The following is a 19,110-nucleotide window of genomic DNA, read 5'->3' as shown; positions in this document are numbered from 1 at the left end:
TCTTCCTCACCCTTTTATTCCCATAAAATATGTACATCTCACAATTAGAGTGTAGGATGCTTTGAAAAATATCCCATTTTGTGGCTGCATTTTTTGAGGACATTGTCACCGTTAGTTAGGCTAATGGCGTCTCGCAGCTGGTCAACATTTACTTTTTAGAAGTTCACCGTTTTTGTGCCTCCCTGAAGAAACACTATATTAAATGAAAATTGAAAGGTTATTTTATGGTCACTATTTCCCAGGTAACCCCCAACCTGCACATTTGTTGTTCTGTCAGGTTAATACTAAGTCCAGTATGGCCGTCCCTCTAGTAGGATCCTGAATCAGTTGGGAGAGGTAATTGTCTTTGGTTTGTTTCCTTTATGAGATCCACAGTTTCCCAGTCTATATCTGGGTAGTTGAAGTTCCCCATAATAACGACCTCATTATGATTTGTCGCCTCATCTATTTCCTTCAGTGGTAGATTTTTCTGGGGACTCTGGTATATAAGGTGGCTTATAACAAAAAAAAAATGGTACCAATATTTTATTATTGTTTTTTCCTCCATGTATTTCTACCCACAGTGACTCCACATGTTCATGTCCCTCACTTATATATTCCCGGAGTGTGGGCTTTACACAGGACTTTACATAAACGCAGACCCCTCCCCCTCTCCGGTTTTGACGATCCTTTCTAAACATACTGTAACCCTGTATGTTAACAGCCTAGTCATAGCTATCATCCAGCCATGTTATTCCCACTATGTCATAGTCCTCCTCACACATTACTAATTCCAGGTAACCTTTTTTAATAGTGTGGATTATTTTACCCTACCCCTTTTCTCATGAACTGTTCTAGTCCCGTTCCATTACCTCGCAGCAGATCACTGTATGCACTATTTTCTGCTCCTCTCCAAATTGGAAAACCATTATGAATGATAAAGATTATAAGTAATACATGTCTATACCTCAGTATACTAATAAAAACTCATTATTAGTTCTTACTTATAACTTACTGTTAGCTATAAAATGAGGATAATTACCACTAAATCTAGTCAAATTCCTTCAGCCTCAAAAAAAAATATCACGGCCACAGGAAAAGAAATTTCTGGACGGTTGCCAACCTTGCCTCAGCTGCACCTTCCCCATTGAGGTGCAACCTATCCCTCCAAAAGAGCCTGTAAGCAACAGAAGTTGGCACAGTACATTATTTAAAAAATCCAGCAATAATACAGCAGGTATCCGACCACAATGACCGGAATTGATGCCGAAGCTGGTCATTAAACCTCTCAGACGCCGCGTTCCAATAGCCATAACTATAAGTGGAAAATGGATATAAGTGACTTGACTGAGGAACAATGGGAAGAGGTGTTAAATAGCTTTCCATGATGTAGCGGTGAGTGAGGCGCATAGGCTTTCCCGAATGTATCTATTACACAGGGTTTATAGGACCTCCGAACGTCTGTTTAAAATGGGCTATAGACAGGATGCTGCTTGCCCGAGATGTGGTATGTCACAATCGGGTTCAGTGCACCTTATGTGGAACTGTCCCCGACTTCGACGCTATTGGAGGGAAGTGATGTCAGTTATAAATGAAGTTTTTAAGATAAATCTAGATTTGACAGTATTGACATGTTTCCTTAAATATGTAGCTATGATTCCTGTAACAGCGGGGCATCGTCTTTCTATCCTCTGCCTCTTTTATCAGGCCCGTAAACGTATAGCTTTTCATTGGAATGCTTCAGAACCGCCTATGGTACAAGAATTTAAAGTGAGGGTACATAGGCGTATTTGCCTAGAGAACTTTGTGTACTATAAAAGGGGAAAGATGCAGAAATGTCATCATATATGGGATTTAGGGATAGTAGAACATAACCTACCCTTTCTAAATGAAAGATAATTCCATACTGCAGTGGCTAGGTGGTGTGTGAGGTGGTGATGTAGAGGTAGAGGTCCTTCTGGATATTCTGATAATGTTCAACATGGACTGGAATGTCTAATAAAGGGGCAGTTAGTAGACAATTGATGTATTAGATTAGCATGTGGGAGCTACAAATTGGACTGTAAGACAAATGAATGTTTAGATATATTATGAATGACATACTAAAACAATGTTGGGAATTTGGTGTGTGGGAAAGGGGGAGAGGGTCAGGAGGTAAAAGAAACCTGCATCAAAGATATAAAAAAATAACTGTTACATCAGTGGCTTGTGCCCATCGCTGCCTTGCTGTGTCTATTAGGAACCAGGGGCATACATAGAAACCACATCCAATCAAAATTACAATTAGTGTTTGACTAATGCCTTATTCACACACTCAGTGTTTTGGTCAGTGTTTTCCATCAGCGATTTTGAGCCAAAACCAGGTTCTAACATTCCTCATTTTGCCGTCTGTTAGAACTGTCTATTGTCCCTCTATCAGGTGTCTCTTAAGAGTGAAGATTCTGAAGATTCACATATTTATATGCCAAAGTACATAAGAATAATGAGGTAGATGAGACAAATAACCCTTCTTGGTACGGGTTACAAAAGGCACGGGGAAGGACCTGCAAGGGGTATACCCGAGGATCCCTCCTCTCTCCAACACTCCTGCGGGTAATTAAATGTCGCAACAATAGTGAAGCCCAGACTGCCACTGTCATGTGTAAAGATTTATTGTACTTACAACAGTATCTCTGATAAAACGCATAAAACAATGGTATGCACACTTCGGTATCGCCCGACCCGGGTTTCGATGTCCCGCTTCGTCAGGACGATTGTTGGACCATTGTTTTATGCTTTTTATCAGAGATACTGTTGTAAGTACAATAAATCTTTGCACGTGATGGTTTCAGTCTGGGCTTCACTATTGTTGCGACCTTTAATTACCCACAGGAGTGTTGGAGAGAGGAGGGATCCTCGGGTATACCCCTTGCAGATCCTTCCCCGTGCCTTTTGTAACCCGTACCAAGAAGGGAGGAGGTGTATCAAGCAGCGCGGTTTTCCACTTTCTTGATTTACTTGCTTCTGTGATCTTCCCACATCACATTGAAAACCTGCAGCGCAAGATTACAGATACAGATACGTATACTAGTGACTTTTTTACTGTGAATAAATGACGTAAAGGAGTTCAATATCAGCGGAGGAGTAAACAAACAACAACAGTAAATTGTGGGAGCAATTATGCATGAGGATTATAGATAAGAAATTTGAAAGTTTTATTATCCTCTAATTAATGTCCTCTCCATGAATGTTATGAACCAAAGAGACCTGAGGGCCATATTCCTTAAGAGGCAGACCACAGCTGGCCTGTGGTCTGCCTCTATTGACGGTATGCCACTGTTAGGAACTCCCACTGTTAGGAACTCCCTTGCTGTGTGAGCAGCTGCATGGCTGCTTCTAATTGCTAATCAGCTTCTGCTATAACATTGAGCTGCTGACCTCATTTCATTGCCTGAACAATTAGTTTTCTAGTGTGCCTGTTTCTTGCTAAGGTGTTTGTTCTCTGTTATCTGCCTATGTTCCCACCAGTGCCTCTTACTGTTATGACCCTCCGCTGCCAGCCAGATTCGCAGGTCTACTCCAAGAGGAAGCAGCCTATTGGCTCCCTGCAGCGAAGTCCAGATCCCTGTATAGGGGTAAAAGGGTGACTATCAGGTTGCTGCCAGCATAACGCTCTTAGGGTTAGCTCAAAATGGTCAGTTGACACAGTGGTTCCACATCCACTAACGTAACAACAACCTTTCAACATAAAGCAAAAATGTGTTGTGGACTTAGCCTAAATAAGGTGGGAAAACTTGAATCTTACATATTATCTTCTTCCAGAACATTACTTGAAGACCCTTCAACACCATGTTCAGTATGTATCTCTTCAGTGGATTTACTTCTTGTTTTGCTCTTTTGAGAACCTTGCCTAAAAATAGTAAGATCAAATCAGTAGGACTCTTTATCATGCCATAGATATTCTATGGTAGCTATTTCATGTCATTAGGCTTTAAGGAAAACTATCTCCATAAATAGAGCATCTAATGGAGCTTGCCACAATTTATATTCTACAAATTCAACAAAAAATAATGCTCTATATCAGTCTATACTGACAGGCAGCCTACTGTTCCCTGCCACAGGCTACAATTGCATCCACTTGCACTTCCAGTGATTAGTTGTCATCTGCAAGGGAACCTGAGAAAGAACCTCTCTGCAGCGCCAGCAGAAGGGAAATAAAAAATTAACCTGCTATCCTCTGGATAGGTCATCGTATCTGAGCTGTTTGAGAAGCCAACGGCGCTCAAGTAAACCAAGTGATATCACATTCATTAGTCAAATGGCCTAGATGCAGCTCAGCCCCATAGAAGTGAATACAATATACGGCACTGTGCTTGGTGAGCAGGGAGAAGGCAGTGGCGCTACTACAAGCACTGGTGTTTTCTAAAACAGCTGATCATCTGGGGTCCCGGGTGTCAGACCCCCACTGATCAGATACTGAGGACCTGTTCAGAGGATAGGTCATCAGTAAAAAACCTTAAATTAAATAGGCTGTCCAACTAATGCATGTTAACTTTGAAATTCTGCTGATGGATGTATTATGAGAATAATGTCAGGGTCTCATAACAGTTGCAATCATGGTACCTGTCTTAATGCAGTAAAGTGTTCTGCTCAGTGTGTTCTGCATAGTATTGATCCATCTGCCTGTCATAAACATGAGCTCACAAGGAGCACGTAGAAGAAAATAAAATATTTCCATTATTTTTTCTTTCACAGATATGCAGGAACCTTTCAGAGGTGAGGATCTGTAGTTAGACTGGGGCTGCTTGAGTTATACGGCCTTCACCATCAGCATGACAAAGGGCCACTGTACTTCCTGCCTTTCAAGTCCAGTATACTTATCATTGTCAGCACTCCAAACTTTTGGACTATTTAAAAGCGTATTTTGAAAGAGGCAGTTTGTTACCACCAGCAGCCATGCATTTATCTATAGCCATATAGGTCACTGTCACTTTGATATTTACTAATAATGTTTTGGCATGAAAGAGTTTGAAAGCGGTTGGATACAGTCCTAGGAGACCTCGGAGTGCCAACCACAACTTGGCAATTGGGGCAGTTTCGATTTCAGGCAAATTTATTCAGACCTGAATCGAATTGGCCAAATCGAACCCGAACTGAAGTTGTATTAACAATACAATATAATTATAAACTGTAACAAATTTGGTCATTTACAGACTTTGTGAAAGCTGAATATGAATATAATGGGTGAGATTTATCAAACAGGTGTAAATGAAAACTGGCTTAGTTGCCCGTAGCCACCGAACAGATTCAGCCTTTCATTTTCCAAAGGAGCTCTAAAAAATTAAAGAAGGAATCTGATTGGTTGCTTCGACAACTAAGCCCGTTTTTATTTACACCAGTTTGATCTCCCCATTGTGTATATTAATTTGTAAAAACAAAATTAATTCTTTCAAACCGAAATGCGAAGCAAAGCCATACCTCTTGTGCTTCTCTCTAGCAATATCTCCATGTGTTTCACTCTCACTTTCAGAAGAGCTATCTCCTCCATCTTGATGAGCAGCAAGTTTTGATGTCTTATCCCTAGAACACAATAAGAAAATAATAAGAAAAATCACTTAAAAAAAACAACAACATAATTTTTACAGGTTTAGGTAATGTTGCATTTAGTATCATGTATTGCAGAACTTAGCAATAATGAAAAGCTCAATGGTGCTATCCAGTAAAAGTCACATATATTGGAATATCTTTTTTTCTCTGAAAATGCCTAATGATGTAGTACTGCTGTGTGTAAATGAGGCTATAGTCATATACATGCTATGGCTTTTGGTTATAATGGAAGCCATGACACTCTGCTGGATCCATACAAATATGCATACAAACATTGACCAATGGACCCCATTAATAATTTAGAAGTAGGTGTGTAGAAGTTTTATAAAGTTTTCTGTTAATGTCACATCCAGAATGGGGCTCATACACTCTTCTTGCTATCAGAACTGATGGAAACTTTGAACAAAGCCCCAGAACATACCTCACCTTCCTAAGGCAGATAACAACATTAGGTCCCTTAGACTGGGTTCACAAGTGACTGATTAGCTGCGGATTTTCTGCAGCAGAAAGTCTGCAGCATTTCTGCTTCTAATCTGCAGCAGAGAAAATGCACCAAAGTGTGTCTACAAACGCTGCAGATTAGACACAGTTTCATTCTTTGCATTGGAGAGTGAAATCCGCAGTACATATTGACATGCAATACCACAGCTTTTCTGCTGCCTTTTTTTATGCAGCGTGTGAATGAGAATTCACTTCAATGGTGTCAGCCAGGGCACGTTTCATAGTGGTGACATCACTGGCCTCCGTGAAGCAGCGAGAAGGCTGTGGCGATACTGCAAGTTCCGCTGCCTTGTCAAACAGCTGATCGTCGGGGATCATCAGTAAGAAAAAGGTAGACAACCCCTTTAATATCATCACCATAAATTTATATATTAATCTTCAAGCCTTCTACAAGATTATTAATAAATATATTAGAGAATAGGGCCCAATAATGACCCCTGTAGTACCTCACTGGTGACAGTGACCCAATCTGAGTGTGTACTGTTAATAACCACGCTCTGTTTTTTTTTTAAATCACTAATCCAGTTACTTTCCCACAAACATACATTTTCCCCCAGTCCAAGCATTCTCATTTTATGTACCAACCTTTTGTGTAATACAGTATCGAATGCTTTGGAGAAGTCAAGATATCAGTCAGAAGGACATCCAACCATTTATCCCGAGTCTAGTCTAGAACGTACCTCCACCTAGTAACTGATTAGATTCATTTGGCAGGACTAATCCCTCATAAACGCATGCTGATACGGTGTTATACGCTTATTTTTATTGAGCTACTCCAGGACAGAATCTCTTAGTAAACATTCAAACCGGTTACCCACAACAGATGTTAGACTTACTGATTTATAGTTTCCATGCTCTGTTTTTGAATATTGGCACCACATTTGCTAAGCGCCATTCCTGTGGACCACTCCTTGTCATTATAGAGTCCTTAAATATCAGAGTCTGTCTATAACCTTACTAGATTTTCTTAGAATATAGGGGTGTATGCCATCTGAACCCGGTGATTTGTATATTTTAATCTTTTTAAGACGCCACTGCACTTCTTCCTGGGTCAGACAGGCCACATTTAATAGGGAGTTTACCTTTACACTCTGCATTTCATTTTCCTCAATGAATGCAGTTTGGGGGGGGGGGGTATTTAATTGCTTTGCTTTCTCCTCATTGCTCTCTACAACTCCTCCCTCATCATTCCTATAAAGGCCAACACTTTCCAGTTTAAATTTTTTACATGCATATATTTGGAGAACATTTTAGGGTTAGTTTTAATCTCTTTGGCAAGGAGTCTCTCTGTCTCTAGCTTTGCTGCTTTTATCCATTTTTTACATATTCTATTTTTTCCTTACAGTTTTTCAATGCTTTATTATTAACTTCCTTTTTTAGTGATTTAAATGCTTTCTTTTTCTCATTTATTGCCCCCTTTACATTTCGATTTATCCACATTCATTTTCTCTTCTTCCTTACCCTTTTATTCCCATAAAATATGTACCTCTCACAATTAGAGTTTAGGATGCTTTTAAAAAAATCCCATTTTGTGGCTGCATTTATGAGGACATTGTGACCGTTAGTTAGGCTAATGGCGTCTCTCAGCTGGTTAACATTTGCTTTTTAAAAGTTCACAGTTTTTGTGCCTCCCTGAAGAAACACTATAGTAAATGAAAATTGAAAGGTTATTTTAATGGTCACTATTACCCAGGTATCCCCCAACCTGCACATTTGTTGTTCTGTCAGGTCTATTGGTTTATACAGTCGTGGCCAAAAGTTTTGAGAATGACAAAAATATTAGTTTTCACAAAGTTTGCTGCTAAACTGCTTTTAGATCTTTGTTTCAGTTGTTTCTGTGATGTAGTGAAATACAATTACACGCACTTCATACGTTTTAAAGGCTTTTATCGACAATTACATGACATTTATGCAAAGAGTCAGTATTTGCAGTGTTGGCCCTTCTTTTTCAGGACCTCTGCAATTCGACTGGGCATGCTCTCAATCAACTTCTGGGCCAATTCCTGACTGATAGCAACCCATTCTTTCATAATCACTTCTTGGAGTTTGTCAGAATTAGTGGGTTTTTGTTTGTCCACCCGCCTCTTGAGGATTGACCACAAGTTCTCAATGGGATTAAGATCTGGGGAGTTTCCAGGCCATGGACCCAAAATGTCAACGTTTTGGTCCCCGAGCCACTTAGTTATCACTTTTGCCTTATGGCACGGTGCTCCATCGTGCTGGAAAATGCATTGTTCTTCACCAAACTGTTGTTGGATTGTTGGAAGAAGTTGCTGTTGGAGGGTGTTTTGGTATCATTCTTTATTCATGGCTGTGTTTTTGGGCAAAATTGTGAGTGAGCCAACTCCCTTGGATGAGAAGCAACCCCACACATGAATGGTCTCAGGATGCTTTACTGTTGGCATGACACAGGACTGATGGTAGCGCTCACCTTTTCTTCTCCGGACAAGCCTTTTTCCAGATGCCCCAAACAATCGGAAAGAGGCTTCATCGGGGAATATGACTTTGCCCCAGTCCTCAGCAGTCCATTCACCATACTTTCTGCAGAAGATCAATCTGTCCCTGATGTTTTTTTTGGAGAGAAGTGGCTTCTTTGCTGCCCTTCTTGACACCAGGCCATCTTCCAAAAGTCTTCGCCTCACTGTGCGTGCAGATGCGCTCACACCTGCCTGCTGCCATTCCTGAGCAAGCTCTGCACTGGTGGCACTCCGATCCCCCAGCTGAATCCTCTTTAGGAGACGATCCTGGCGCTTGCTGGACTTTCTTGGACGCCCTGAAGCCTTCTTAACAAGAATTGAACCTCTTTCCTTGAAGTTCTTGATGATCCTATAAATTGTTGATTGAGGTGCAATCTTAGTAGCCACAATATCCTTGCCTGTGAAGCCATTTTTATGCAACGCAATGATGGCTGCACGCGTTTCTTTGCAGGTCACCATGGTTAACAATGGAAGAACAATGATTTCAAGCATCACCCTCCTTTTAACATGTCAAGTCTGCCATTTTAACCCAATCAGCCTGACATAATGATCTCCAGCCTTGTGCTCGTCAACATTCTCACCTGAGTTAACAAGACGATTACTGAAATGATCTCAGCAGGTCCTTTAATGACAGCAATGAAATGCAGTGGAAAGGTTTTTTTCGGATTAAGTTAATTTTCATGGCAAAGAAGGACTATGCAATTCATCTGATCACTCTTCATAACATTCTGGAGTATATGCTAATTGCTATTATAAAAACTTAAGCAGCAACTTTTCCAATTTCCAATATTTATGTAATTCTCAAAACTTTTGGCCACAACTGTACTAAGTCCAGTATGGCCGTCCCTCTAGTAGGATCCTGAATCAGTTAGGAAAGGTAATTGTCTTTGGTTATTGCCAAGAACCTGTTTCCTTTTTGAGATATACAGGTTTCAGGAGGGCAGGAGGTAAAAGAGACCTGCATCAAAGATATAAAAAAAGAACTGTTACATCAGTAGCTTGTGCCCATCGCTTCCTCGCTGTGTCTATTAGAAACCAGGGGCATACATAGAAACCCCTTCCAATAAAAATTACAATTATTGTTTGACTAATGCCTTATTCACACAGTCAGTGTTTTGGTCAGTGGTTTCCATTAGCGATTTTGAGCCAAAACCAGGTGCGACTCTAACTACAGAACAGGTGCTGAACCTTATACCTCATCTGTGTGGAGGCTCCAATCCTGGATTTTGCTCACAATCACTGACCAAACGCCCAAGGCCTCATGTACATAGGCATAGTCATTTTTGTTGTCCACAAATTGCAGATCCACAAAAGACGGACACCTCCCATGTTTGTTCCACGTTTTCCTGTCTGTTAGTACTGTCTATTCTTGTCCCTCTTCATCAGGCGTCTCATAAGACAGTGTCTGAAGATTCCCATACTTATACACCAAAGCACATAAAAATAATGAGGTAGATGAGACAAGTGATGTAAAGCAGATCAATATGAATGGAGGAGTAAACAAACAGTTGTAACAGTAAATTGTTGGAGCAATTATACATGAGGATTATAGGTAAGTTATGTGAAAGTTTTATTGTCCTCTAATTGATGACCTGTTCATGACTGAACTGAGGGCCACATTAAAAGATGTAGATGGACATAAATCCATGAGACAAATTAATTCAGCTGGCTTGGGCCCCCCAACCTCATGGGCCCCATAGCAACAGTGTGGTCTGCCTCTAATGGCGGTACACCAGTGTTAGGAACTGTTAATTGAACAACTACTACTCCCACTTTTGCTTTCAGTACCACTCCCTTGCTATGTGAGCAGCTGCATGGCTGCTTCTAATTGCTACTCAGCTTCTGCTATAACACTGAGCTGCTGACCTAATTTCCTTGCCTGAGCAATTAGTTTTCTAGTGTGCCTGTTTCTTGCTAAGGTGCTTATTCTCTGTTATCTGTCTGTGTTCCCACCAGTGCCTGTTATTGTTATGACCCTCCGCTGCCAGCCAGATTCGCAGGACTACTCCAAGAGGTAGCAGCCTAGTGGCTCCCTGCAGCGAAGTCCAGATGCCTGTATAGGGGCAAAAGGGTGAATACACAGTGGTTCCACATCCTCCACCATAACAACAATCTTTCAACATGATGCAAAAATGTGTTGTTAACTTAGACTAAATGAGGTGGGAAAATTTGAATCTTACGTATTATCTTCTTCCAGAAAACTACTTGAAGACCCTTCAACACCATGTTCAGTATGTATCTCTTCAGTGGATTTACTTCTTGTTTTGCTCTTTTGAGAACCTTTCCTAAAAAATAGTAAGATCAAATCGGTATGACCCTTTATCATGCCATAGATATTCTATGGTAGCTATTTCATGTCATTAGGCTTTAAGGAAAACTATCTCCATACATAGAGCATCTAATGGAGCTTGCCACAATTTATATTCTACAAATTCAACAAAAAAGAATGTTCTATATCAGTCTATTATACTTGTCAGTATTACACTGACAGGCAGCCTACTATACCCTGCCACTGGCAAGCCCTAATCGGCATTCATAGATGGTAGGTTACAATTGCATCCACTTGCACTTCCAGTGATTAGTTGTCATCTGCAAGGGAACCTGAGGAAGAACCTCTCTGCAGCGCCAGCACAAAGGAAATAAAAAATTTACCTGCTATCCTCTGGATAGGTCATCGTATCTGATCGGTGGGGTCCGACACCCAGGACCTTCGCAAATCAGCTGTTTGAGAAGCCAACGGCGCTCAAGTAGGCCAAGTGATATCACATTTATTAGTCAAATGGCCTATACCAAGCACAGCCGCTATACAATATACGCACTGTGCTTGGTGAGCAGGGAGAAAGCCGTGGCGCTACTACAAGCACTGGTGTTTTCTCAAACGGCTGATCGCCGGGGGTCCCGGGTGTCAGACCCCCACTGATCAGATAATGATGAACTGTTCAGAGGATAGGTCATCAGTAAAAAACGGTCAAAAAACCTTAAATTCAATAGGCTGTCCAACTAATGCATGTTAACTTTGAAATTCTGCTGATGGATGTTTTATCAGAATGATGTCAGGGTCTCATAACAGTTGCAATCATGGTACCTGTCTTAATGCAGTAAAGTGTTCTGCTCAGTTTGTTCTGCATAGTTTGATCCATCTGCCTGTCATAAACATGAGCTCACAAGGAGCACGTAGAAGAAAATAAAATATTTCCATTATTTTTTCTTTCACAGATATGCATGAATCTTTCAGAGGTGAGGATCTGTAGTTAGACTGGGGCTGCTTGAGTTATACGGCCTGCACCATCAGCATGACAAGTGGCTATTGTACTTCCTGCCTTTCAAGTCCAGTATACTTATCATTGGTCAGCACTCCAAACAGCGAAAAATTTTGGACTATTTAAAAGCGTATTTTGAAAGAGGCATGTTGTTACCACCAGCAGCCATGCATTTATCCATAGCCATATAGGTCGCTGTCACTTTGACATTTACTAATGATGTCTTGGCATGAAAGAGTTTGAAAGAGGTTGGATACAGTCCTAGGAGACCTCGGAGTGCCAACCACAAATTGGCAATTGGGGCAGTTTCGATTTCAGGCAAATTTATTCAGACCTGAATCGAATTGGCCAACTGATTTGGCCGAATCGAACCCAAACTGAATTTCAAGTTGTATTAACAATACAATATAATTATAGACTGTACCAAGTTTGGTCATTTACAGACTTTGTGAATGCTGAATGTGAATATAATGGGGGAGATTTATCAAACAGGTGTAAATGAAAACTGGCTTAGTTGCCCGAAACCACCAATCAGATTCCACCTTTCATTTTCCAAAGGAGCTCTAAAAAATTAAAGGTGGAATCTAATTGGTTGCTTCGACAATTAAGCAAGTTTTTATTTACACCGGTTTGATCTCCCCATTGTGTATATTGATTTGTAAAAACAAAATCAATGCTTTCAAACCAAAATGCGAAGCAAAGCCTCACCTCTTGTGCTTCTCTCTAGCAATATCTCCATGTGTTTCACTCTCACTTTCAGAAGAGCTATCTCCTCCATCTTGATGAGCAGCAAGTTGTGATGTCTTATCCCTAGAGCACAATAAGAAAATAATAAGAAAAATCACTTAAAAAAAACAACAACATAATTTTTGCAGGTTTAGGTAATGTAGCATTTAGTATCATGTATTGCAGAACTTAGCAATAATGAAAAGCTCAATGGTGCCATCCAGTAAAAGTCACATATATTGGAATATCTTTTTTTCTCTGAAAATGCCCAATGTTGTAGTACTGCTGTGTGTATATGAGGCTATAGTCATATACATGCTATGGCTTTTGGTTATAATGGAAGCCATGACACTCTGCTGGATCCATACAAATATGCATACAAACATTGACCAATGGACTCCATTAATAATTTAGAAGTAGGTGTGTAGAGGTTTTATAAAGTTTTCTGTCAATGTCACATCCAGAATAGGGGTCATACACTCTTCTTGCTATCAGAACTGATGGAAACTTTGAACAAAGCCCCAGAAAATACCTCACCTTCCTAAGGCCTCATGCACATGACCGTATTTTTTTGCGGTCAGCAAAACTGGGTTCCGTTTTTCCGTGACCGTTTTTTCGTCCGTGGGTCTTCCTTGATTTTTGGAGGATCCACGGACATGAAAAAAAAGTCGTTTTGGTGTCCGCCTGGCCGTGCGGAGCCAAACGGATCCGTCCTGAATTATAATGCAAGTCAATGGGGACGGATCCGTTTGACGTTGACACAATATGGTGCAATTTCAAACGGATCCGTCCCCCATTGACTTTCAATGTAAAGTCAGGAGTTAATATACCATAGGATCGGAGTTTTCTCCAATCCGATGGTATATTTTAACTTGAAGCGTCCCCATCACCATGGGAATGCCTCTATGTTAGAATATACCGTCGGATTTGAGTTACATCGTGAAACTCAAATCCGACAGTATATTCTAACACAGAGGCGTTCCCATGGTGATGGGGACGCTTCAGGTTAGAATATACTAAAAGAACTGTGTACATGACTGCCCCCTGCTGCCTGGCAGGTGCTGCCAGGCAGCAGGGGGCAGCCCCCCCCCCCTGTAGTTAACACATTGGTGGCCAGTGCGGCCGCCCTCCCCTGTAGTTAACTCATTGGTGGCCAGTGGGCCCCCCTCCCTCCCCTGTAGTTAACTCTTTGGTGGCCAGTGGGCCTTCTCCCCTCCCTCCCCCTCCTAATTAAAAACTCCCCCCTATCATTGGTGGCAGCGGAGAGTACCGATCAGAGTCCCAGTTTAATCGCTGGGGCGCCGATTGGTAACCATGGCAACCAGGACGCTACTGCAGTCCCGGTTGCCATGGTTACTTAGCAATTTGTAGAACCGTTATACTTACCTGCGAGCTGCGATCTCTGCGTCCGGCCGGGAGCTCCTCCTACTGGTAAGTAGAGATCGCAGCTCGCAGGTAAGTATAATGGTTCTACAAATTGCTAAGTAACCATGGCAACCGGGACTGCAGTAGCATCCTGGTTGCCATGGTTACCGATCGGAGCCCCAGCGATTAAACTGGGACTCCGATCGGTACTCTCCGCTGCCACCAATGATAGGGGGGAGATTTTAATTAGGAGGGGAGAAGGCCCACTGGCCACCAACGAGTTAACTACAGGGGAGGGAGGGGGGGGGCCCACTGGCCACCAACGAGTTAACTACAGGGGAGGGAGGGGGGCCCACTGGCCACCAATGAGTTAACTACAGGGGAGGGAGGGGGGCCCACTGGCCACCAACAAATTAACTACAGGGGAGGGAGGGGGGCCCACTGGCCACCAACGAGTTAACTACAGGGGAGGGATGGGGGCCGGCCGCACTGGCCACCAATGAGTTAACTACAGGGGAGGGGGGGGGGCGGCCACACTGGCCACCAATGTGTTAATTACAGGGAGGGGGGGGCTGCCCCCTGCTGCCTGGCAGCACCTGCCAGGCAGCAGGGGGCAGTCATGTACACAGTTCTTTTAGTATATTCTAACCTGAAGCGTCCCCATCACCATGGGAACGCCTCTGTGTTAGAATATACTGTCGGTTCTGAGTTTTCGCGAAGTGAAAACTCAGCTCTGAAAAAGCTTTTATGCAGACGGATCTTCGGATCCGTCTGTATTAAAGTAACCTACGGCCACGGATCACGGACACGGATGCCAATCTTGTGTGCATCCGTGTTCTTTCACGGACCCATTGACTTGAATGGGTCCGTGAACCGTTGTCCGTCAAAAAAATAGGACAGGTCATATTTTTTTGACGGACAGGATACACGGATCACGGTCTCGGCTGCAAAACGGTGCATTTTCCGATTTTTCCACGGACCCATTGAAAGTCAATGGGTCCGCGAAAAAAAACGGAAAACGGCACAACAGCCACGGATGCACACAACGGTCGTGTGCATGAGGCCTAAGGCAGATAAAAACATAAGGTCCCTTCGACTGGGTTCACACGTGACTGATTAGCTGCTGATTTTCTGCAGCAGAAAGTCTGCAGCATTTCTGCTTCTAATCTGCAGCAGAGAAAATGCACCAAAGTGTGTCTACAAACGCTACAGATTAGACACAGTTTCATTCTTTGCATAGGAGAGTGAAATCCGCAGTATCTATTGACATGCAATACCACAGCTTTTCTGCTGCCTTTTTTTACGCAGCGCGTGAATGAGAATTCACTTCAATGGCGGCACCCAGGGCACGTTTCATTGTGGTGACATCACTGGCCTCCGTGAAGCAGCGAGAAGGCTGTGACGATACTGCAAGTTCCGCTGCCTTCTCAAACAGCTGATCGTCGGGGATCATCAGTAAGAAAAAGGTAGAAAACCCCTTTAATATCATCACCATAAATGTATATTTTAATCTTCAAGCCTTCTACAAGATTATTAATAAATATATTAGAAAATAGGGCCCAATACTGACCCCTGTACTGACCACCTCACTGGTGACAGTGACCCAATCTGAGTGTGTACTGTTAATAACCACCCTCTGTTTTTTTTTTAATCACTGATCTAGTTACTTTCCCACAAACATACATTTTCCCCCAGTCCAAGCATTCTCATTTTATGTACCAACCTTTTGTGTAATACAGTATCGAATGCTTTGGAGAAGTCAAAATATCAGTCAGAAGGACATCCAACAGTTTGCCCGAGTCTAGTCTAGAACGTACCTCCACCTAGTAACTGATTAGATTTGTTTGGCAGGACCAATCCCTCATAAACGCATGCTGATACGGTGTTATACGCTTATTTTTATTGAGCTACTCCAGGACAGAATCTCTTAGTAAACATTCAAACCGGTTACCCACAACAGATGTCAGACTTACTGGTTTATAGTTTCCATGTTCTGTTTTTAACCCCTTTTTGAATATTGGCACCACATTTGCTAAGCACCATTCCTATGGACCACTCCCTGTCATTATAGAGTCCTTAAATATCAGAAATAAGAGTCTGTCTATAAACCTTACTAGATTTTCTTAGGATATAGGGGTGTATGCCATCTGAATCCGGTGATTTGTATATTTTAATCTTTTTAAGACTCCACTGCACTTCTTCCTGGGTCAGACAAGCCACATTTAATAGGGAGTTTACCTTTACACTCTGCATTTCATTTTCCTCAATCAATGCAGTGGGGGAAATTTTTTTTATTGCTTTGCTTTCTCCTCATTGCTTTCTACAACTCCTCCCTCATCATTCCTATAAAGGCCAACACTTTCCAGTTTAAATTTTTTACATGCATATAATTGGAGAACGTTTTAGGGTTAGTTTTAATCTCTTTGGCAATGAGTCTCTCTGTCTCTAGCTTTGCTGCTTTTATCAGTTTTTTACATATTATATTTTTTCCTTAGTTTTTCAATGCTTTATTACTAACTTCCTTTTTTAGTGATTTAAATGCTTTCTTTTTCTCATTTATTGCCCCCTTTACATTTCGATTTATCCGCATTCATTTTCTCTTCTTCCTCGCCCTTTTATTCCCATAAAATATGTACCTCTCACAATTAGAGTTTAGGATGCTTTTAAAAATATCCCATTTTGTGGCTGAATTTATGAGGACATTGTGACCGTTAGTTAGGCTAATGGCGTCTCTCAGCTGGTTAACATTTGCTTTTTAGAAGTTCACAGTTTTTGTGCCTCCCTGAAGAAACACTATATTAAATAAAAATTGAAAGGTTATTTTAATGGTCACTATTACCCAGGTATCCCCCAAACTGCACATTTGTTGTTCTGTCAGGTCTATTGGTTAATACTAAGTCCAGTATGGCCGTCCCTCTAGTAGCATCCTGAATCAGTTAGGAAAGGTAATTGTCTTTGGTTATTGCCAAGAACCTGTTTCCTTTATGAGATATACAGGTTTCAGTTCGCCAGTCTATATCTGGGTAGTTGAAGTCCCCCATAATAATGACCTCATTATGATTTGCCGCCTCATCTATTTCTTTTAGTGGTAGATTTTCTGGGGACTGTGATATATTAGGTGGCTTATAACAATAAAAAAACGGTACCAGAATTTTATTATTGTTTTTTCCTCCATGGACCCACAGTGTGTCCACATGTTCATGTCCCTCACTTATATCTTCCATGAGTGTGGACTTTACATAAATGTAGACCCCTCTCACCTCTCCCGTTTTGACAATCCTTTCTAAACAGATTGTAACCCTGTATGTTAACTGCCCAGTCATAGCTATCATCCAGCCATGTCTCAGTTATTCCCACTATGTCATAGTCCTCATCACACATTACTAATTCCAGGGCACCTTTTTTTTTATAGTGTGGCTTCTGTTATTAGTATACATACAATTAAGAGGTTTTTGGATTTTTTTTAGACCCTTCTCTTTTTCTAATGAACTGTTCTAGTCCCGTTCCATTACCTCGCAGCAGATCACTGTATGCACTATTTTCTGCTTCTCTCCAAAGTGGAAAACCATTATGAATGATAAAGATTATAAGTAATACATGTCTATACCTTAGTATACTCATAAGAACTCATTACCAGCACTTACTGTGAGCTGTAAAATGATGATAATTACCACTAAAATAATGTAGTCAAATACCACCAGCCTCAATCTTCTAGCCATCATCTCCCCCAAAACAGCTGCACCTTCCCCATTGAGGTGTAACCTATCCCTCTAAAAGAGCCTGTATGCAACAGAGAAGTTGGCACAGTACATTATTAAAAAAATCCAGCAATAATACAGCAGGAACTCGGCCACAATGACGGGACATTGACACCGAAACTGGTCATTTAACCTTTCAGACGCAGCATTCCAATAGCCATAACTATAGGTGGAAAATGGATATAAGTGACTTGACTGAGGAACAATGGGAAGAGGTGTTAAATAGCTTTCCATGATGTAGTGGTGAGCGAGTGCATAGGCTTTCCCAATTGTATCTATTACACAGGGTTTAAGATGGGCTATAGACAGGATGCTGCTTGCCCGAGATGTGGTATGTCACAAGTGGGTTTAGTGCAACTTATCTGGAACTGTCCCCGATTTCGACGCTATTGAAGGCAAGTGATGTTAGGTATAAATTAAGTTTTTAAGGTAAATCTAGATTTTTTTTTCAATCAGATCGTTTTTATTATTCAAATAAAATTGGCATATTACAAGACAGTTTGTGTCTACAATTTTTCTGTTATTTTCCCCCCTCCACGTCTCATATACAAAGAATTGTATAAAACATTATCACATATCCAGATATTTGATACAACTCCCACAGTTATTGTACATAATGTATATACCAATAAAAAGAAAAAAAGAAAAAATTAACAGTTACAGGATTATTTGACTGTTAACACCCAACAATCCCCCCTCCCCCAACTACCAACCCCCCCCCCCCAGATCAGAGCATGAATTTTCAAGACCTATTTATATTATGACATGAGTGTGAGACAACCATACACTCCACAACTTTTCAAATTTCTGAGGACATCCTCTCCTAACAAACACTCCCCTCTCTAAAGTCAACATATCATGCACCTTTCTCACAAATTCTTCCATCGTTGGCGGACTCCCCTGGATCCACCTAAAAGCAATTAACTTCCTGGCCACATACAATAGTCTCCCAACTGCCACCTTGACTGCCTCTCCCCCACAAATCTACTTCACATATCCCAGCACACAGATCTTCGGGTCCTTCTGCACCCTCAACTCCAGGTTACGATTAATCAAAGTCAACACCTCATCCCAAAAACTACTTAGCACTGGACAAGACCAAAGCATATGAAACAGAGCAGCACCCTCCTCCATGCATTTTGGACAATTGTCATCAGTTCTAACCCCAATTTTCCGTAAAAACACTGGAGTTTTGTAGACTCTGTGGATGATAAACAATTGTGACAACTTACCCTGTTCACTTACAGACACTCTCGGAACTGCCTCCAATATATCTTCCCACTGTTCCTTAGGGATGTCCCCCAGATCCTTTTCCCATTTCCTCATCCTTGTAAGAGGGAATCCCATCAAAAACTTGTCTAAAAGCAGAGTATACACCTGTGATATCAGACCTCTCTTTCCTCCAGCTGGAAGTTTATGGACCACATCCAGTTTTTCAATAATGCAACCCTTCCTCAT

At 41.5% G+C, this 19,110-nt stretch overlaps 1 protein-coding gene across 1 annotated transcript in view; it reads right to left on the bottom strand.

Annotated features, from left to right (window-relative positions):
* The window catches only part of LOC120999302 (dentin matrix acidic phosphoprotein 1-like), a 102,977-nt gene extending 83,867 nt beyond the window's left edge, over positions 1–19,110 (bottom strand). The window contains exons 1-5 of the mRNA XM_040430173.1: positions 18,935–19,110; positions 12,512–12,613; positions 10,724–10,828; positions 5,437–5,538; positions 3,764–3,868 (exon numbers count right to left, since the gene is read on the bottom strand). Coding sequence (XP_040286107.1) covers positions 3,764–3,868; positions 5,437–5,538; positions 10,724–10,828; positions 12,512–12,613; positions 18,935–19,110 — 590 coding nt within the window. The remainder of the gene's footprint in view (positions 1–3,763; positions 3,869–5,436; positions 5,539–10,723; positions 10,829–12,511; positions 12,614–18,934) is intronic.

This window comes from Bufo bufo, chromosome 4, assembly GCF_905171765.1.
Source record: "Bufo bufo chromosome 4, aBufBuf1.1, whole genome shotgun sequence".
NCBI lineage: Eukaryota > Metazoa > Chordata > Amphibia > Anura > Bufonidae > Bufo > Bufo bufo.
Note: the sequence above shows the minus strand (reverse complement) of the source record. Positions and strands in the feature narration are given on the sequence as shown.